Source organism: Pomacea canaliculata, linkage group LG3 (assembly GCF_003073045.1).
Source record: "Pomacea canaliculata isolate SZHN2017 linkage group LG3, ASM307304v1, whole genome shotgun sequence".
In the NCBI taxonomy this organism is placed as follows: domain Eukaryota; kingdom Metazoa; phylum Mollusca; class Gastropoda; order Architaenioglossa; family Ampullariidae; genus Pomacea; species Pomacea canaliculata.
This window is the reverse complement of record NC_037592.1, coordinates 31,406,911-31,429,166: the sequence shown is the minus strand read 5'-3', so window position 1 is coordinate 31,429,166 and position 22,256 is coordinate 31,406,911. Positions and strand designations below refer to the sequence as shown.

At 37.6% G+C, this 22,256-nt stretch overlaps 1 protein-coding gene across 1 annotated transcript; it reads right to left on the bottom strand.

Annotated features, from left to right (window-relative positions):
* Positions 1-3,783: 3,783 nt before the first annotated feature.
* On the bottom strand, positions 3,784-21,301 carry LOC112559424 (SLAIN motif-containing protein 2-like). Its single transcript, XM_025230675.1, has 9 exons — positions 20,914-21,301; positions 19,813-19,958; positions 16,829-16,960; positions 15,360-15,515; positions 15,134-15,175; positions 14,709-14,801; positions 13,000-13,104; positions 9,639-9,963; positions 3,784-8,306 (listed from the first exon to the last, which is right to left on the bottom strand). The coding sequence occupies exons 1-9, from the start codon at positions 21,195-21,197 to the stop codon at positions 8,234-8,236; spliced, it is 1,356 nt and encodes a 451-aa protein (XP_025086460.1). The 5' UTR covers positions 21,198-21,301; the 3' UTR covers positions 3,784-8,233.
* Positions 21,302-22,256: the final 955 nt, after the last annotated feature.

Genomic DNA, 22,256 nt, shown 5'->3' with positions numbered 1-22,256 from the left:
CCGCGCGAGATCCTGCCTCTCACGTTACCCGGGGCGGGTATGTGCTGATCGTGTTACTAAGGTAATGGCCTCCCTCGACAACGGTGTCGGCCTCATACCTCACACACCCCACAGGATCTAGTGACTCTGACAGTAAACTTTCTGCCCACAGATCTTCACGCTCGAAAGATTCATCTTTTCCTTTGTCTGTTACTCTGTCAAAATTTTGGACACAGCAGTTAGTGGGGGAAACCGCATTCTTGGCAACCTACAATCACGGAAGGGGGTGTGGCAGGAAAGGAGGAGGGGATGGGGAGAACACCTTCAGGGTTGGGCGGCTAGTGCGCGTGCCTTAGCTATGCAAAGAAAATAAGCAAACAAAACATTAAAAAAACATAATATGCCTGGAGAGCGCGTACACAAGCTCCTTGCCAAAGATTCACACGGTGTTTCGTGCGACCTTCAGCACTCTACTCAAGAAAGTTATTAATCTTAGCTCTAAATGGTTGCTCGCTTTCCTTGTATTGTTTCTGAGACTTAAAAAAAAAAAAACTCGCGGTGTAACAGAAGTGTCTCTCCATTCCTTCTCACTCTAACAATTAGCAGCGTTTTATTCCATGTCATCATATTGAAGTGTTTCACCCTGAGTATCACGTGATATGCAAATGAAGTTGCTACCCTTTCTGAGCACGCACATATCTAGTTTGCTCTTTCTCTCCGTGACAACTGTTTGCTGGACTAAGCTGCTTGTCCGTGATATAGCTATAGTTGCTAGTTTGACCATTCCCACCTACAGTGTTTGTACGAACTACACATACATGCATTCTGTTCCCGCTGGTTCCCAAAAGTTCCTCCTCAATAAGATCTCAGTATCTCCATCCACACAATTTTCATGTTGCCTCTTTCGTTTTGTCAGTCTGCTTCAAGTCTCGTCTTCTTCGTTTTGCTCGTGAGCCTTTCACTCTGCTTGTGTCGTATACCAAGTTCTGGAAATTCCATTTAAATATTTACATTCACCCTAACGGAAAACGAACCTCTCACAGAGGGGAGGAGAAAAAAAAACAAAAACCACCCCAGAATGTGCTTCTTAAATCCTGCTAAATGGGCAACTGTCAGATCGGCGTAGAATGGTCGCCGATCCTCTCTGATTGGCCAAATCAGAGGAGACGCGGTAAATACGCCGCAGAGCCGGAGGTTGCAGCCATAGCGTCGAATGTCTGTTGAGGGGATAGAAAGGATTATGATGTCGTCGAGACGTGTTGAACACGACTCATCCCATTAGGCTTAGAAAGCAACTGTCGGGACAGGAGACACTGCATGGCTGCCAAACGGAAGGGAGGCAATAAGCAGCTTCTGGTTAAGAGAGAAATAAGAAACAGATGACTGATTTTTTTTTATATGAACAAGAAACCAGATTTTTCAAAAAAATGAAATGCTTAAATAAAACCTTTTTCTTGTTAAAATGATATCACCTAGATTGGTCATGAAGCAATGTTTTCTTTTTAACAAAGAATACGCATAAGATAGAAGGCCGCAGGTCAAAAGATGATGAAGATCAAAAGAAAGGCTGTTGTTGAAGACCTAAACATATAAGAGGAATTAAACTCCATAGTTAACAGAGCGAATCTCTCAGTCATAACATACTTTAGATAAAGATTAAGGTGGGGTCACTGTTACCCATACTTTATGCTATAAAGGAATACCTAAAGGCTCCTCGAAGCCCTTGGTTTTATGGACAAATTATGATCGGTCGGGCATTGAGGTTAGGTCGCAGACGGAGGGTCAGCTTGAGGCCAAGTACATCTCCAACTGACTTTCATTGCCTGTCTGGAGTCAGGGACAAAAGCGGAACGAGGACCTGATCCAATGAAAACTAGTGGCCGGGACCTCGTCAACTGTGTTTGGTATCATTTATCCACCAGAGGAGAGCGGACTTTTTTCACGACTGGCTGTCATGAACTTAACTGTTCTTTTATGTTTGGTCTCCACCCGCTGGTCCTTTGGCCGTGGCGGGCTGAAAGAGTCACTTTAGATGAAGTTACCCGGGTCCCAAGTCAGGTGAATGGCTACAACTCTGCTGCGCAACGACCTCCACAGCGACATGAGCATCGGGGAAGATGTTTCTGGAAGCTACTGAAGCTTCGGTTGTACGTCTCCAAAGACACGCTGATTATATAATGTCTGCTTCTAAAATCATGGAATCATCAAATGGACTGAAAAAAAAAAAAAACACCCCTGGATCTTAAGGAGAGGAGAAGAACGTTTTCTAACAGAAGAAAAAGACTTGCGTAAGGCAAGCAAGACGTGCAATTGATGCTCAGAGGCGACCGAGCATTGTCCCTGCTTATTAAAACAAAACTGATAAAAGGTTTCCGATCACTGTCACAGGGCTGAAAGGGTAGAATAATAAGAGTAGAAAAAGATAAGCATCAACGAGGGCCGAAATCTATGGACGATGTTGTCCAGGTTCTCGGTTTTTATGGGAATGGCGTGTGGTAATGAGGCTGTTTTGATCAGCGCTACGAAAGTGTGCGAAGTAAACGGGAGCCAACGGTTCAAGGGAAGTAACCATTCACCAATTTAAGTTGCTTTCCGCTTCGTTAGAATAGCTTCCCTTTTGTACGCCAACGCGCTGCCTCGCCTTGTCTACATCGCCGGGGGCGTGTAGTGTACACTACCGGTAGTGGTTAAAATACTCGCTTGCCACCATTGCAGCGAGAAACTAAGGGCTCAGATCTCGTCTCAGGACACTTGTCCGCAGGACTGGTCATCAGAGGTTTTCTCTGGTTGCCCCCCTTACAAAAGATCCGAATTCCTCCCTTCACCCACATTCCTACCCCCCACCCCCCCACGTTTCAATTTTGATGAAAGTCATCCCCTTACGGGATCGTTATTTTCACCTTGACCTCGGATGTCTTGTGGCTACTTTCTTCTCTGCTGCAGAAAGCTTTTATCACCTCTATGTGCTGATAAATTGGATCATTTTCCTACTTACATCAATTGTTTGAGAGGGTCACCTCCTTTTCCCCCACTACCAGCAATGTTCCAAAGATTATTGTTTAATGCTAAATATGATGCACAGTCATATTCTTATGGTTTCAAACAAAACTGAAGATGAGTCATAAGAAGCCTAGATTTATGATCTGCAAAAATTTCTTGAAGATTATAAAGACAAATCAGCATTCATGATGCTCTGAGCCTGCCATAGGCCAGGAACGTCATACTATATTACCAATACTGTTTATTAGACATGGATTCAATCTGGTTGGATCACACACACAAAAAATTCTGGATGCACTCAGTCATTAGCATACAATATACTTTTATCCAGTTTTGCAGTTATATGACGGAGAAACGTATTGAGCAATGTGATTGGTTCTTTTTTTAAATTGTTTGCAAAAGCATCAGCACAACTGTTCAGCACATTTCGATTGACTCATTTTTCTCAGCCATTTACTCACAAAATAAAATTATTTTCTTCAAAAAAGACATTTGAAGAAGAAAAATGCCAGAAGGAAAATGCAAAATGATTAAACTGTAAAATTTTTCAATTTAGCCTTCTTGCATTTCCCCCCTGGCATTTTTCTTCAACTGAGCAGCTAGGTGATTTTTCCTATATCTTTTCCCTGAACTTTAATTTCCTTTCTTAGGGAGATATGGGGTACTATCTTCTGCATTTTGTTAACAATTTGTTTCCAGAAACAAAGAAGTGCCAATGTCCAACTGATTTGGAGTGCAAATGAGAATGGTGTCCTCAAAACTGGACAAAAATGTATATTATCAAATGAAGACAAGCAATCAATGTTAAGCACTGAGACATCTTTATTTCTTTTTATCTTCACCTCTTGTCATTCTTAAGTGTTGTAAACACTGAGCAGAATCGTCCTTTGTACTGTAAGCTTTGAAAAGATGATGCCTGATTTTAAGAAATCAGTCAGTCATGGCTTGTGGCCCAGTGAATGCACCTGTTTGATCATAAATTCTATACAACACCCAAAAAGCCGCAAACTTTTAGTAGTGCTACACAGCTCACCACCACTGCAGTAGTCTTGTTAGATACTGCTTTCTTACAACACAGTCCTGCAAATGAGATATCTTTCTGGACACCGGGTCCAAAATACACCAACATACATCTCAAGAAAGCCAACAGCAGTATTTTCAAAAACAATGAAATGATATGAAAGTATAATTTCTAACACATTCTTTACCCCCTGATATTCAGCCTTTTTTATAACTTTTAACAGCATGCTGAACACCATACTGGCAGCCTGTTACCTCCATGATCATATGTTTTCTATAGTGCTTTTAACCACAGAAAGGACAGTTTCCACATTTTAATTCCTGTAATTTACAATAACAATCTCTACGGTGTAGAAGTTTTCTGAAAAGTAGTCTTTTCATGCAAATATAAAGTGTACAGATGAATTATTTTTTCATGACCATAACATCATAAAATTTTTTGTACTTTTGTTGTAAAACTAAAACACTTTCTTAGTTATTTCTACTGTCCACAAATACAAAGCTCAAATACAAAGCATGAATATTCTATATTCCCCTCTTTAACCCTATACACCATAAAAAGGTAAAAATGACTTCTACATCAATAAGGAATAAAAAAAAAAAAACCCAAAAAAGCACGGGAATTTACGGGAAAAAATCCCAAGGTCTATACAAATATTTTCTGGTTCGGCGATGATGATTATCCTTACTCCCCAGCTCTCCATCTGGAAAAAAGAGATGAGGTTGCCAAACACATAAGCTACAAACACTCCAACATTTTTTTGTCTGATATGACACAACCAGTTTTTTTTAAAAAAGACATCACACCTTGAAGAATGTCTAGCCTGGTGATAGCAAACTGTGAAGGCCGCAAGACATATCTTTAATCAGTTGCAATGGATAAAAGCCAAGGTTTCAATGGCACAATATACCAACTTATGAAGGGTGTGAACACTTACGTACAAAGGCTTATAAGATGCATGAATTGGATAATCTCATAAGATAAAGAGAGGAAATTCCTTACCGTCTTTCTGAACTCTATAGTTCACATTCTCCAAATTGTATATTTTTAGAAATCAGATGTAAAAACAAAATTAACAAAGGGTGGGGGGACTGGTGTTTTACACTGAGCCAGCAACTAAGGCTTTATCACGACAAGACAGCCAGCCCTGTAAACAGATGCCACATGCAAAGAAAGAACAGCGTGCCCGAGACAAAAGCTGAACCCATTACAGCCAACCTTCACTGTATTGGTGACAAACCCTTGAGCCACTGGACCTCCAACAAAATTAACAAGATCTGCTATAAAGTTATTCAGCTTGAAAACATTGTTTAGGGAGCCATATAAGAAATATATCAACACATTCTTTCACTGTTATAATATAAAAGAATAATAAAACCATCCAACTGCCACCAGCTTATAGCCATGTTAACCTCCATGTCAGGAAAAATAACTAGGCTATCTCCCCTTCCTGAAGAGCTCTACAGATTATCAGCATTATCAATCCTAAACGATCTAATCTTGAAAAATTTGTTTTCCCCCAAAGAAGCTGACAACTGCAGAGTGATTATGGAGAACTGATATAAATAACTATCTTTAGCTTATTAAATATGCATTTGGACAATAAAATTGACTGCACACATTTTGGTATTTTAACAAATACAAATTATAAATGACAGTTATGTGTCTACCATGATTACTCAGAACAGGAAATGTAAATTAAAAAAATAAACACAAAAAAGACAATAACTAATGTGTACTTTATGAAACTACTTTCTTTGCTCTTAATGATGTATTAAATATTTTACAAATCACTATAACTTACATGATAACTAGCAATTTAGGTGTATCCTTTAAAGTTATGCATCGTTGCAAAGTCCTACTCTACCAGATAATAAGTGACTAAAATGAAAGGCATTACTGATGGGTGTGGGGGGTGGAAAAATCTTTCTTCAAACTATCAACTATAGGAAGATGGAAACTGAATAATAAAAATGTTAAAGTAGCATTGACATGCTTATAATGCTGTATATGACTGATAGGAAATTTCCAAGAGCTTTTATTTTCTAAACAATCACACACAAATTAAGACCAATGATTACTGACCAACATGCACATTAAATGATGACACTGATGTCACAGCAACAAGCCACTCTCTTTTTATCACAGGCTTTTTTTTATATACCTTGGATTATATTCTGTAAGGACATGGTTTTCATACAATATTTACCTTTTGTAATTCAGATGTCTTCATCATTACATTTGTAATCAGCCCAAACAGATTTATATAAGAGCAGAACCATCCACTAAAACATAGCTGAATATCATAAACAGAAGGGGAAAGACACAGGGGGAAAAAAAGAGAAATGTCAAATGTATTTACTTCTGATCATGAAAACAAGGAACCAATGAGGGCTTTAAGTTTGCTAATCACAACAGCAAAAAATTTGACGGACTTAACAAAAATGAAATCACTGTCTAAGCTTCCCGAACTAGTTTAAAGAACATAAAAAATAATGCCTTAAAAATCTGCTGTTTCATTCCAGTCTACGGGTAAAATATGGAGTTTGCTGGATTGCACTTTTATATTCCTAAGAGAAAATGCTGCAGTCTGGTTAAGATTGTCACAAGTCTATGGATCACTTGCTAAAAAAGATGATAATTGCCAGCATCGACAATTATGACTGCAGCTAAATTTTTTTAAAAGCAATTTTGTTTCTTGTCAACAGATTTAACTACTCACATGTACCACATTCTCTACAAAAACACTTACAATAGAGTTTCGCCTGGTTTGCAGGTTGTAATGACAAGCATATCTAATGAACCTTACTTCAGAAAGGAATTATTTTAATTATTTCCATGAAGCCCAAAGTTTTGATAATTGGACAAAAGAAACTGGACAATAAACTGATATACATAGTTTTGACACCTTTTTTTCATAAACACTTCTCTATACAGACAATGCTAATCACCAGACAACAACAAAACTATGAAGAGGTGTGAAGATGGAAGGCTAACATGTTTCTCGTCAAAGCCTGAAGTAACATAAGGATTAACAATGAGATCAGTGTTTGATCCTTTTTTTCCTGTCTCCCATTTTTCTTGCTATTAGATCTTAATAAATTCAGCTCATTTATGTTGTTAATGCTTTCATACACTCACATATTTACTTCATCTCAATTCTCAACCAGCACAAATAATGTCAATTAATATCATGTTCATAACACTTGCAAGCATCAACATCTGCTTTCTTTGCAGTCACAAATGTCAAGGAATATATAAAGAAAAAGTCCACACTTTTTTTAACAGTAAGCATAAAAAGGTTGCATTTAGAAGTGGCTTTTTCACTTCATTTACAAATAAAAAGGACAGCAACACAAGAAGGAATTAAAAAGAAAAAAGGAAAAGTGAGACAAAGATTCCACTGGTTTTGAACAGACTTAAATCACATCATGTCATTGTTTCTTACAAGAAACTTTTACATGCAATATCACTGATGAAAAGGAGGGAAAAGGTAAGAGGACCTGCAACTACCAAGAAGTATTCCAACATTTCATCTTTGGACTTTTATTTTAAAAGTCTTTGTGAATTCCTTGGCCTCAGCCTAGGTATGCATGTCATGATTCTTTATATTAACAAAAGACATTTCTTTGTCCATTTTCTCTGTTCTTTATTATTATTAAAATGTCACCACTTCCTCAAACATTGATTTCACAATTCCTTATTGTTAAATTCCAGTTGTAATGCATCATAATTTCACACAACCTGTCAACTGGATTGAAATTTGCTAAGGATGTCAAGTCAGTGAAACACCAAAGAGTTAAGGTACTGCTACTTTCACAACTTATGCCTACATCTAAACAAGTGACATCAAGGCAAAAGGAACTTATTTTCTGAATAAGACACTTAATTGCCCTGACAACAGATACAAATCAAATTTAGGGGCATTTTTTTTAAATCTTCTCAGAGAGAAAGCGCTGAAAGCACATTTTCACACTGGAAATCACCAGCTGTAAGTTTATTCCAAGATCCTGCAAAGTGATTTTTTTACTTTTCTGAAGCAAGCATAGGCTCCCAGCATCCACAGCAAAAGAAGGCAATTGTGTCCACATCCAAATGTCAACCATCTGACCATGGTGTACATCAAGAACAAAGCAGCAATTTGCACTAGAATTACTTGATGCATGTTAAAATGCCGCATTCCTCACACAAGCAAGAAAGCGGTAGAAGAATAAATTAAACTGGCACTTTCTGTCAGAAGCAACCGTCTCGCCAACTTTCATCAGATCCCTGGGATGAAGGTGGTCGTGGAGATGGGATCTGGGACCTTGACAAATAATGGAATAAAAAAAAAACCAAATAAAAGAAAAAGCAAGTTATATCTGATAATGTTTCTTCCTTGTTTTAAAAACAATACTGAAGAACCAGAATATCATAAAGGCTATGAAGGAAATTTTACATAATTTAATGACAACAGACCGTCACATGCTGACAATGTGAATTGATTGTATGTTGGAAAAGTTTAAAGAATTAAAAAGCACATCATCAATCTTTGAGGTGAGATGTCCAAATGCTTGAATTACTGCAATGGCATCTTAATTTCACAACATAATATGAACAAGCAATGCACAAGCTTGTGCTTGTCCATGAAGAAGATTTGGCATTTTGTATTCTGTATACATACCTTGTTTCCCCAAAAATAAGCCATAAACTGATTTTTTAGGATTCTGATAAGCCCTACTCAATATATATATGCCCTTGTTAAAGATTATCAGCCACATAAACAGATTCTGTTCATCTGCTGAAATATGATGAATAATAATGTTAATGTATAAATAACATTACTATATTACTATAATCACCTTTGGATGAGAGGTATAAGCTAATGTACAAATAGAGTCGCAAGAAATTGAGGCTGGAATTTAAGTATGGAGAAATATGAACATGTTCCAGAAGAAAATGACAACTGTATTAGAATAAGTCCAGACTTTTGTACAAAAAAATAAGCTGAAAGTAAGAGTTAACACCTCTTTTGGAGCAAAATTAAAGAAGTATCTGATTCGAATCTCTATTTTGTTACTTTTCATGCACTAAAATCTTTAAAATAAAGCAGAGTATGGAGATATGTTTATTTGGGTGGACAGGTTTAGTTCCTCACTAAGTTTGGCAGAAATATTCCTTTCATCTACAGAAGTTAGCAGACTATTTTTGGTTGGCATATGACTGTAGTATTTTATCCATTCTACAATATTACCAGTAGATCCAAATGAAAACAAAAATACTAGGCACATAAAATTGTGACACATCTCTGCTATGCAGCATGCATTTTTGTTGTCACTAGTAAGAAAGAGATAGAGAGGGGTGTCACTGGCAAAACTGAAATTTTTATCTCCCCCTTCACTCAGAACATTGTGCCCTCCATACCCTCCAAAATCTCTTGCTGAACATGAGTTCTCAATCTGTCAATCTGACATGGAGAATACACCTTTTCAGTATTTCTCTTCACTGATGCTGTGCATGATTAAGCTTGACTCAAATCAAATGATATAAAACTGACAGAATCACAACTGGAAATGTTAGCAGCAGACATTAACCTAGGTACTATGGTAATTACAAAAACAGAAACAAAGATGAAATTCTTGACAATCAGTTAACTAACCTTCTTGGTGTGGGCAAGGATGTCCGACTGCCAGAATTGCCAGCAGGCCGAGGAATAGATCGACGTGGTGTAGGTAAATTGCTCCTCTGAGGAGATACTCCTCGTGCTCCTGCAGCACCCTGCCATAATCCACCCATAGCTGGGGAAGCTGCTCGATAACCAGGAGCAGGTAGACGCGCATTGTTGCGACCATCTGTTAGAAAATTGAGATCATCTGCACTACCTGCAGATTGGTGCTCAAGACTGGAGTCACTGGAGTGGATGCCAGGCTGAGGGTACTGCAAGCGTGACATGTTGGGCATGCTTCGACGTATATGGCCAGATTCTAGTAAAGATAGAAACGCCCAGTAAACCAGTGGAAATATAACTAAGCCAGAGCTGCTAATAGTATGCTTAAGTAAACCATGTCCAGTGATAAATTTTCAACTTTCCAATCTACTCTTCACTTCTGTGTTACTATAAGGTAATTATTTATAAGTTTTAAAACACGGGGGGGGGGGGGGGGGCCACCAAAATTTATAAATGGCACACCTATATTTTACTGTAAGAAATCTTTAAAGACCTGCATTAAGTATTTTTATTTTATACATAATAAGGAAAATATGATCTTTTAATTTTTTTAAAGTTTCAAATCAACCCAAACTTTTTTAAAATGCCATGCAATTAGAGATGACTTTTCCTTCTCCAGATATATAACAAAAACTAAACCACAATGCCTTCCACATTTTGTTCTTTATACTTCTTACAAGGGTTCTTTGTGCAAACTTACTGACCTTACAAATGCCAAAAAAGTAAAAAAAATGCAAAGTACAGGTTTGTGCTAATAGCAGATTAACAGAATCATTGACAGAATAGCTGAAAAATAAATGTCTGTAGCAATGTTGACCAGCTTTGACAATGCTGACAGGTGCAAAACTACTGAAACCTTGTTGCTTCTATGAAACAATTATGTCCAGGACATTTTGCAATTCCTATAAAATGGTAATATTTGGAAAGGGGTTTAAAACTCAAATCAAACTTTGTTGTCTGGCCGAGGAAGTCCAAGACAGAAATGTTTCTTTTGCTCACAAGCCCAGCCACAAATACAAACATAATTGAGTATATATACACACACACAACATAATGGGAAGACATACATACCCATACAAGACATTCAACACGCGCACACCTAAACCTTCTCACACATACACGTGAACCTCCTAAGAAGGATGCCAGGTAATATCGTAGACCTATGAGTCCTTGTGTCTTTTATTAAGGGTGGTGATGGTTGCTGGCATGAAGAACCTTTGGTGGGGAGTTTTTTCGCACACGTGGCACTTTATAGCACCTGCTTGAGGGCAACAGCTGAAATTTGGGATGGAGAGGGTGTGTTTGATCCGAAATGATGTTATATGTCATCTTTCTGACTGCATGAAGGTACAAGTCAGAAAGTGACAGCTATGATGTATCAATAATTTTTATTTGTCTGCTAGATGACTCTGGCCAGCCTTGCCTTGTCTTTGACAAGGAGGTGACCATACCAGGTAGTGATGTTAAATGAGAGAATGCTCTCAACAAGAGACCTGTAAACAGTTTCCAGCACCACAGAGCTGACATTGAAGCTGCAAAGTTTCCTCAAAAGGGGCAGTCTATGGTGGGCCTTTTTGTACACTTGGTTCATGTGATCTCTAAAGGAGAGCCTTCATTCTATCAAGGTACTCAAATCTAGCCGCCCTCTGTACCTGCTGTCCTTTAATTTGGTTTGGTGGGGAGAGAGGGGTACTGCCATCTCTTCCATCGTGTGCTCCCCCAAAGGCCATTTCCTCCTTTTTTTTTTCAACGTTTAGCTCCGGAAAGCTGCAAACCAGTCCTCCAGTTCCCCTATGCGGGCCAGGTAATGTGACAAGCTGCTCATCTTTGATGCAACCCACAAGGGCCATGTCATCTGCATACTTTACAAGTTTGAGAATAGCATTGTCTATGGTGATCTCATTTGTATATGCAGAGAATAGGATAGGGGAAAGTACACATCCCTGAGGAGTACCCATGTTGAGGATCTGCTCGTCCAACAGAATTATTCCATCCATTGACAGATTTACCCTTTTAGACAAGCCAGACCCTACAGTACTTGTCAGTGGAATTCTGAGACCCACCGTCTGCGGTCAGTCCTTCAGGAATGATTGTAGCCATAGAACTAGATTGGTGTTTACATCCAAGTCTAGTAGACACTTTAAAAGGTGCAGCTGGACCACATTGAAGGTGCTGGAAAAATCCATGAATAGGACTTGAACATAGGAGCTAGAGGTGTCCACGTGTTGTAAGATAATATCTAAAAGAGTGAGAGTGGCATCAGACAAAATTGTAGGCAAACTGCAAAGGATCCAGATGATCAGCTATGGTGGAGGTTATCAAACTTCCCACAACCCTAACCAAACACTTGGCCACAACAGACGTGAGAGCCACAAGTCGAAAATCTTTAAAGTCTGTAGCATTAGGCTTCTTTGGCTCTGGTATTATTGTTGATAAGCGCCATAAGCAGGGAACACTGAAAGAGTCAAGGGAAAGCTGGAAAAGTCTGGTAAAAACAATATCTAGCTGACTAGAACACTCTTTTAGAACCTTGCCTCTCCTGTTATCAGGTCCAGGGGCTTTACGTGGGTTAACATGAGAGAGAATTCTGATGACATTTCCCTCACAGACTGTGACAATGGCTGCCGACAGTGAAGAACAGATATGATCTACTTCCTAGCTGAAGTCTCTCATGTCAAATTGTAAAACAGAAAGTTTTGAGCTCATTAAGAAATATGAGTGGGTCAGCGCACTTTACTCTTTGTTTCTTTTGTTCTCCACCCATCATGGTGTTCAGGCCCCTCCATTCTTCCCTTGCGTTGCCCTCGCTAAGTCACTTTTCAACCTTCTTTCTGTATTCCTACCTAGATGTTTTTGCCTTTGCCCTTTGCCTTCTTTTTCTTTCACATTTTGTTTGTCTCCCTGCATAAAAGCTATTTTCTTTTCATTGAGACAGTGTTTCAGCTCTTTACCCAGCCATGGTTTGTTATTGGGATATATGCAGATCTTTTTTGGTAGGTGATGTAAGAGGTGATTGTGTAAGTCACCAATCTTGGCAGCAGCATTTGAAATCTATGTACTAAACATACATATTCCAGCTGCTAGATTGGATAAAATGAGCTTTACTGCTGGTGAAAAACAGTCATAATTTCCTACAACCCATAAAGATTAGGGTGGCAGTTGCTCATTTGTTCAGATGGAGTGAAAATAGTTCATAGGGGTGCAAATACTTGATAAATGTCCTCCTCCACTCCATAGAATGCTGAGGACACACACACAAAAAAAGGACAAACACTGCATACAGTTCCAGTACCTGACCCAGGCATATTGTGCTGCAAAGGTGGATGAGGGCTGTCAGGTGGTGTACCATTGTCTGATCCGATGCTGTTCCTGTGCCGACCAATATATCCCCCTTCATCTGTACAGAGAACACCCCTAATAAGTCATCCGAAAATCTGATAACTGTACATAATAACAGGATAAAGGCAGACTGGAAGTGTGATTGTTTATCTAAACTTAACTTGAAGCCATGTCTTAACTGAGCATACCTAATTGGTCTGAACCTGGTTCAAAAAGGATCAGTGATGATTATCAATTCCAGTTTTTTCATTAACTAAGAAGAACCCTGCTTTAAGGTTCAGTTTGAACTAAGGACAGAAATTGGCTAAGGGTTGAAAAAGACCTTACAACGTGCTTTAGAAACCTTTGCTTTTAAGCAATTCCTGTAGTTTTATATTAAAGAGTCAAAGTATGCTTAATGGTAGTAGCAGTGCACTTCTAGGGAGTGCCAAAAGGTAACATCATGGTTCTTAATACCTAACAAAATAAACATTTATGTTAAAATATTCTCAGTCAAAAGTCATGTAAATATTATTTAAGTGTAGACTAATTTATAGATAATATGAACTAAATAATGTAGTAATAAACAACAGTGCAAGACCCATTATGGAAAATCCTATGCTACGGTGTATAGACAATACAAAGCAAAAAATCTTTTCATTGCTGAAACATGCACTTTGGCTTTTTCTTTTACTTTACCACTAAAGAGGAAAAACTAATAGTTGTCTGCAACATCCTTCACATGGTCTAGACAAATTTAAAAACAGAACCTAGATCGCCGATTATCAAGAAACCAGTTATGGTTGACTGACTTTGAATTAAGAATAATCTATGGTAAAGATCTATTAAGACTGCTTACAGAAAGAATTAGGGTTATTTGCTCACTTGTTTCCTGCATCTTGACTAATATTTGACAGCAATGCTTAAAATGTGGCATTAAAGTAGATCAAACAGTAGATCAGCTAGCATTGAATATATCAGTCTTCTTTCAAGTAACATTATGTATATTTTGCAACAACAAAAAACTTGACTTAAAATTTTTTTTATCTGAACTTTCCTTTAACTAAAGAAATAAAAAAGTAATTAAGCATAATACTTAGGTAAAAATACAATTTAATGTAAGCAAATAATCAAATATAAATAAGGTGGTCACAGAAATTAAAAATGGCAGAACAAGAAATATGAACAGATCCATTTGAAAACATCCACGCATCATCCTGAAGTCTCTGATATTAACCTCCTCCTGTGCATGGTGATATTTTTTTAAGGCACCTATCTCAAGAATAGAGGAAGTATAGAAGTGCTAGATTTGGGAAAATAGCATCTCACACTGAGTTTTATCTACAAATTAGGGGAAAAGTTGTATCCCACTAGTCATTTAACATACGTCTCAATGAAAAAAGAAAAAATCAAAATGGGTTTGACTTCACGATGAAATTAACAACTTTGTGTGATGAATGGATTACCAAGTTTCACTAAATGAAATTTAGGTTAGGGTTAGATTTTGCTTTTAAAGCTGTTTCAGCCTGCAATATTTATTGCTTCATCAGCACGTCTTTTTATGTTAAAAACACAAACTTTAGTTTATAGTTTGCTGCCATGACCACATAATAATAACAATGTGCCTTGTTGTTGGAATTTAGGGACTGCTGAGGTAAAGAAAAAAGAAAGAGAGATCCTTACTGTCAAATCTTCCAGGGCTAGACCTGTTAGAGCCAGATGGAGATGCACTGTTGTCTGTATCACTAGTATAAGATACTGGTTTGTTGCGGGAGGCTGCATATAGAAAAACTCTTCACGTCAAACATGCTCTTATTTTTTAAAAAGTAAATAGACATTTACATCTGCTAAAACAAATCTGTACCTACAGAAAAAATGAGCTAGAATTAGTTATAAAAAAAAAAAAAATTAACTGGAAAAGCCAAACAAAATTGTTATTTTCTATGCTCTTCTTACATTTTCTAACAAAATGCTGATAAAATTTTTGATCACTCAAGCAATATTTAGCATAAAGATAAATTTACTTTCTTCTAATCCCATATAAACCTATGAGGAAGTTACAAAATATTCCGACTTTTTGACAAAAGATTTGAAATTCTAAAAATTACTTCTCTTTGGAGAACTGTATGTTGCCATGCTTTGTCGCAAACCTGGAGATTAGAAAACAACATTCTGGCAAAAATATAATTATATACCGAAAAGATCATAATATTTTTGATGGCAAGTAAATCATTTTGTCCTGTGCTCCTGTATTAAAAGGAAGTGACTTAATAAAATTCCAGACAAAGTAAGCACTTAAGACATTTTTATATTAGTGTTATAATTTGTGCTCACTTTCTTCCTGCTGCTTTGCAAGAGTCTCCACATCTGTAACCTCATGCCTGTGCACACCTTCATCGTCTCTGTCTCGGTCTGGAAGCAAGTGTGCTGTGCGATCATGAGATTTTCTCGAGCGACTAAATGTCCCAGAATCAATTCCTTTGCCTCCTCCTGAAGTTTATGACAAAAGATAGTGAGTTAGCTTTATTCTGTAGTCAAAAAAGGCACTTGGATAGTTTCTGATCAGAGGAGAGTGCATGTGCACACATGCAAAAGTTTTGTGTTTTTTTTTTTTTTTAAATACCTATCCCATACTTTTTTAAGGATAGTAGCAAATTCGTCGAAAACATTGAAAACAGACTGCTTCATCCAGCTCATTTCTTGTATGGTCCTTCAGCAAATGGAAAGTGATGTCCCTTCACCTAACTTGCTCAAAGGTGACTCCTCCTCTATCTCACTTTTTTATGTGTCCATTGATCTGTATGAAGTTTTGTGTCTAATGTTCATCAGTTCATCTGTTATGATACTTGTTATGTTTCTGGATGGATTTCTGTGTCTGCGCCACTTTTCATCTTTTCATGTGCCAATTTATTTCTACTGTCACATCTGCCCATCTTGCTATTATTTAGATTTGAGATCTGGGTATTGGCACTGTTGACTAATTGCCTCCCTTCAGCTGCTTCAAAATACTGAGCTATGGCAGCAAGCTTTGTGTGTAATACAGGCCAGTCTGCAATGACTGACATCGTGTATCTCCAAGAAGCTCAGCGAAATATGCTGCTCAGACTAATCTGACTGATGTTGATGCTGAAAAAGGCCAACTTGTTTTTGAGGCCTTTGATCTGACTGCTGTACTTAGTCTTATGTCCGCACTTCCCCATGACCTGACTACTTATATCTTTTTTAAAACTAGTAGCTGTTAAAGTTTATAGATTTAATAGTGACAAGAGGCTAAAGAGAGACAAAAGTCATGTAAGACAAATCAGTAACAAAGCATTGTGCTTGTTTCAAATCTCAGCTGTCTGATTCTCCACCAGCAAGTCAGCCATATGACATTATCTTCCCACCACTGTCAGAAAAAAAAGGTGATGGTCACTCTAAACATCAATGAGTCATCAGACGTGGTCATCATGCAGTTTGACAGTGTTGCCTGTGCCTATCAGCTATAGACTGTGATAAGCAAAGGTCACAAATATACAGTGATTCTACAAGTTTTTTAAGACCAACATCCATTTCTTATTAGGTTTGTGTTTTTTTCTTTTTAGTAAAGTGATTTGAGCCAGCCTTAAATGGTGGGAAAAAGCGCTATAAAATGAACACATTATAAATTGATGTATTTATTTCCAAATGCATGCATTATTTTTGACGCTTTAAAAAAAAAAAAAAGGAAACTGGGGTAATCTATAAAGGTGATAGATCATGATAAATTAAGATAAATAAATCAACCAGTGCAATCACTCAGTCAACATGTTATGTCAGCATACCAGGCATATACAGCAAAGACTGTCGCTGCGTTCGACTATACTGCTTGGACTCATCTGTGGATCGACTAAGGCGTGAAGATTTATTGGGTGAGATATAGGTACCAAGAGCCGGGGTGCTTGAGCTCCGATTCACTGAAAACAATAGACAGACATCAAGTAATGAGAGACAGAGGAGGCAAAGACCTTACAGAAGATTGCACCAGCTAGATGTGAATAATCAGTCAAATTGTTGCACAATATTATAATTTGATGTTTACATGTTACCATTTGTGCAATTTAGAACTCCCAGCATTTTTATTTAGTGACTAATAAGTTGTGTAAAAGATACTTAGCTCATTTCATCTTATGCTTCCTGGGGAATGAAAAGTCAGCTTGACATGGAAGATAAGGAAGAAAATATATCAGACAAAAGCAACACATTTATCCATTCTCCCTCTTAGTACTGAGCTGACTCCCATGACACTGAGCCTGGCTACTGTGGGGGTTGCTGCTAAAACAATACAGACCACCATATTTATCCCAAGGTGAAATCAGGTATGAGGAAATGAACCATCAACAAAAGGGTTTCCTTTAGAAACATAAAAGCTACAAATGCTTCTATTAATTAATTTTCTCTCATTCCCTCTGTATGTCTCTCCCTCCCTCCATTGTCAATTGGTATAATAATAGCTTTTCTATAGCCCATTTCCCGGCTGGCAAAATCAATCTGCAAACAATATCTATGTAGACTAGTAGACCCAATAACACAGTTTCCCTATCAGTAGGCTCAATGTGTTGAACACAAATTAAATAAGTAAAACACACATCATTTCAAGGAGCAATATTTCACATCTCTCAAAGTCAAAAGACTCGTCTCTATACTTTTTTGAAGTTCTATGACAACACAGTTGAGAACAGAGTATAATCCTGGGACTGAGAATGTGACAGCAGTCCAAAAACATGCATGAAGCAAGATGCAGAAAGACACCAAATGCATCCATCACCAGATGACATCACTGAATTGCAGAACATGCAGCAAAGTACATGGTTTGCAAATAAGAAAATGAAAAACAGTATGTCCTCAATGCCAGAAAAGTTAAAAGTCTGAGTGAAGGAGGCACAAAGAATCCTGTACGGTCAAAAACCCAATGCAAGATGTCAAAACAAAGAACAGGATGCAGACGTTGTTAGGATGATGTTTATTAGAAGAAATGCCCCAAACAAGCATTAAAGAACACCCCAGAACAGAGGCAAATGGGCCAAAAAACAAAGATCAGCAGGAGACCCCAAAATTTGATGCAGATCAATGGATGAGACAAAATAACAGAGAGCTGTCTTCTTCAGCCAGTTAAAGTGAAGGGATGCAACTGCTTATTCCTCCAGGGAAATCAAGCTTAATCATGAGGCCATTCTCCTATTGGCCACATGCAGAAGGAGTGGAGGTGGGGGTGGTCACCCCTTACCAAATTGAAGATAGTCTAGTCTCATTTTTGTACACGCTCTATAACTAATCACTCTCACACAGGTGGACACATGTGTGCATGAGCCTGCGCGCCGCGCGCACACACACACAAAGAGGGAAATCAAAAGGCTATGGTGGTTTGAAATGCAGCCCGAAGGAAACAGAATAAACAGTTTGCTGGCAGGTGGGAGAACATTTGTGGACAATCTCAAACTAGGTCAGCTTGCACAGCACTTATTTACTTTAGGATGGGTCATGGTAAACTTTGACAGAAATGCACTTTATATTTTCCCCTTAGCAGACACAAGGAAATAGCAATTCTGTAAAGAGTTTCTTAAAGACCATGCTGTTTGTCTTTTGGATCAGTATACTTATTCTGTACTCCACAAGCATATTTCTATGGACTTTTTAAGTCTCTGAGTTCTCATTAAATGCCACTTTCCAAATATTTACTGGTGCCTCCATGACACAATTTTCTTTTATTAAAGTTGTTTTGCTAATCTTTGTTTCTTTTATCTTCACTCTGCAGCTGATGACACTGCCACAGAGACATAGCTTCTTACTATCAGCAAAATAGTACCTCTGTGATTCAACCACATGGTTTATGACAACTAATTATGCCTGTGATAGTCTCCTTTTAATTCAAAGACCTTCACTTAATAATTTCCATTGTTTTTTAACATAAGGAGAAGCTCTGCTAATATTTAAAACTGATTTTTTTGCAATAGGCTAATTTAAACTACAAGGGATAATGTAAGAGTCCTACTGTAATGAGTTGTGGTAGGTCTCATATTGTTTCGTGTACAAATGGTGTCTTGCGTCTGACGTCTTGTGTGCATCATTTGTTCCATGTCACTTGAAGCAAAAAAAGATGTCATATATAAGAGAAAAAGAATTGCTCTAAAAATGGCCAAGTGAGTCGGGGGGAAAAAACAACAGTCTTCGTCTGCCATCTTTATAACTATCTCAGTGACATTCTTCTGAACTTGGACCTCATTGATTCAATTCACCTACAAGTCTCTTCTTGACTGGAACCCTCAGGGGAGGAGGTGAGTTGGGAGACCAAAGCAGACTTGGAAAAGAACATGAGAGAGCAAGGCAAAGGACGTCAGAACCACATGGACCCAACTGAGGAGTGCTGCCCAAAAACGGGTCCCCTGGCGAGGTGTTGTTGTGGCCCTATGCTCCTCGAGGAGTAACAAGGAATAAACTAAACTTACAAATCTCTTCATCTTCATTGTCATCTGTGGGGCTTGTCGAGCGTTGTGTGTGTGTGCAAAATATGTCGTGCATATGCAAGGTAAGAGTACGTTTGTCTTATTACACATGCTAAAGTAGAAATAACACTTGAAGCCAGCTAGTATAATTAACTATTCTTTGTGATTAAGGAGACAACCATTTTTAGTAAATAACATGCAAAAAAATAAGGACGTAAGTGAGCACATATAATTTGTAAGAAAATAATATGTAACTATCGCCAGCCTCCCCCTTTCACTCTTTCAAAAAAAAAAAAAAAAAAACAAAAAAAAAAAAACCCACTTACTTCTAGCCACTTCATCAAGTTTGTACAACAAAGAACGTCGAGCTGATTCAACTTCTGGGCTAGGGTGGTCAAAGTCTTGCCGCACCCATTTATAAAGACTGATGCTTGTCTGCTGAGGGGTGGGAGGCTTTGGAGACGAGTACAGCCTGAAATATAAAAGAAACTTACTTTATCTCTCCAACAGGAATTTTCATTCATTAAAATCATTAAGTAATATTGTGTTTACTAACAGCATTTTACAATCAACAAATTACTATTTATGTACTCATAATATATTTGAGAGGAATCATCATGCATTCTGTTCTTTAATAAGCTATAAACATGAAACTATTCAGGATTAACAAGAAAATGTTTGCACTATGTGATCATGAATAAAAATTAAGCCTGCACTCCTTCTACTAACAGGATATATATATACATCTTCAACTCGAAAGCATTTCGCATTAGCCACCACATTTAAGATGCCATCATTGAAAATTCATACATGCATACATCTAAGAAGTCAAACAGTTCTGTTTACTGTTTCTGCAAAAGGTCTTAATAAGTCTGTTTCCACAAGTTATTTAATAATTATAATAATTGTTATAGTATTTTTATTATGGGAGAACTTATGGTGTTTACAAAGTGTCTACACATGCAAACACAAAACTTCATTACACACTATAAATAAAAAGAAAAAAAAGAAATTTTTATGCTTGTTTTAAAATATTTGTTGATTAATCTGAATCATTCAATTACAGGAATGAAAGCATTCATAAATATCAATTTTTTTTTAGAACACCAAAAACCAGGCATATAAAGATAATTCATAATGGCTTCAGTCTATAGGCACGTATTGTGCTTTTTTCAAATGTTAATGTCTGTCCTGCTTCAAGAATGTGGAAAAGTCTTTCAACGCTTGGAGAAATAAACATGATCAATGGCTGCATAGTAGTCAAAGTTCTTCTGCAAACTGTTGGAAAATTACACTAGTACCTTTTAAAAAGAGTGAGAGCATCTAAAATAAATTCGAACGGAGCAAAACTCAAAACTGGAAGCGAGTCAATTTCCTTTGAAACAAAAAAAAAAATAAATAAAAAAAAAATAAATAAATAAACGTACCAGCTGTCCTCCTCATCTTTGAGAGAAAGATTATCCACGTCGAGCACATCAACATCCTCAAGTCCTCCTATTGAATCCCGTTCCTTAATGGGTGTAGATGAGCCGTCTGTCTGATGGTTGTTGTTATGACTGACTGGTTTGTCAACTTCGCCATTTGGTAGAGAATCCAAGTTTAGTTTCTGCTTGCTTCTTAATAATTCGTTCTGTTTTTCAAGTTTTTTTACAAGCTCTTGCAATTTTTTTACTTCTGATTGTGGATCAGAAATTGTGTCAGAGAATTCCATTTTCACTTAAGAGGACAGAAAAGCCCGAAATCGTGTCTATTTATCACAGACGAATCCTCCACGAAAGTACGCCGCCATGTTGGTACTTGAAGCGCAGGCGCAAGATCTTCTTCCTGTCCTCAATTTGGTAGTGCAGCGTTGCTGCTGTTGATGCTGCCAGTGCTATTGTAGTCGTCGTCGTTGTTATTGCTCGTGTGTTTGTTTGTTTTTTTAAGGCGTGATGCAGACAAAAATAGAATCTGATTGTAAAACGACAAAAAAGATCAGCATCAGGGCTCTCTCGACTGCAATGTAACATTGTGGCTGGCTAGACAACCATGCACTGAATTATAAAGTTATTGCATATATATATATTATAATAATTTAGAGATCGAGATCCCTTTGTTGGCTTGATCAGACATAAGAACCTATATCATTTTACTTGACTAATAGATACTAGTGTATTGGCAGGCTGTTTCGTGCAAACAGTCAAAGGAACAAAAATGATGAATGAGAATTAACATACAATGCAGCCAGCAGATTTTAAGTACAGATAAACTTTCGCACCAACGATATTCAGCTGCTGTTTAGTGATACATGCAACTCCAGATTGTAATTCTCTTTTTCACAGAACACATCAATATCGTGCGAATACTGGTGCTTGCATTTAAAGTCGCTCACAAATAAAAAAAAAAAAATGTATTCTATTTTAGCCAGTCATACGATCAGTCGCGGAACCCTGATCGACCACGATATATCTGTGATCGCGGAGCCACCACCTTCGTCCAAAGACACACAGAGACTTCAAGGTCTCAATGAACAAATATTACGCCAGTCGCCAGATTGGAATCTACTCTACTAAAAACGAACCGAAATTTCATTAATTACAATATATTCAGCGTTAACGTTGAAGTACATATATAGACATATAAATATGTAAACATAAATATGTACAAGTTTCTATTCTTGAGAATGTGTTATATTCAGAATGTGGGTTAAATTATAACCTTTGTGCGCAGATGGATAGACAAGCATACAAGAATACATTTACATTATTGATCCAACGCCTGTTATGCAGCT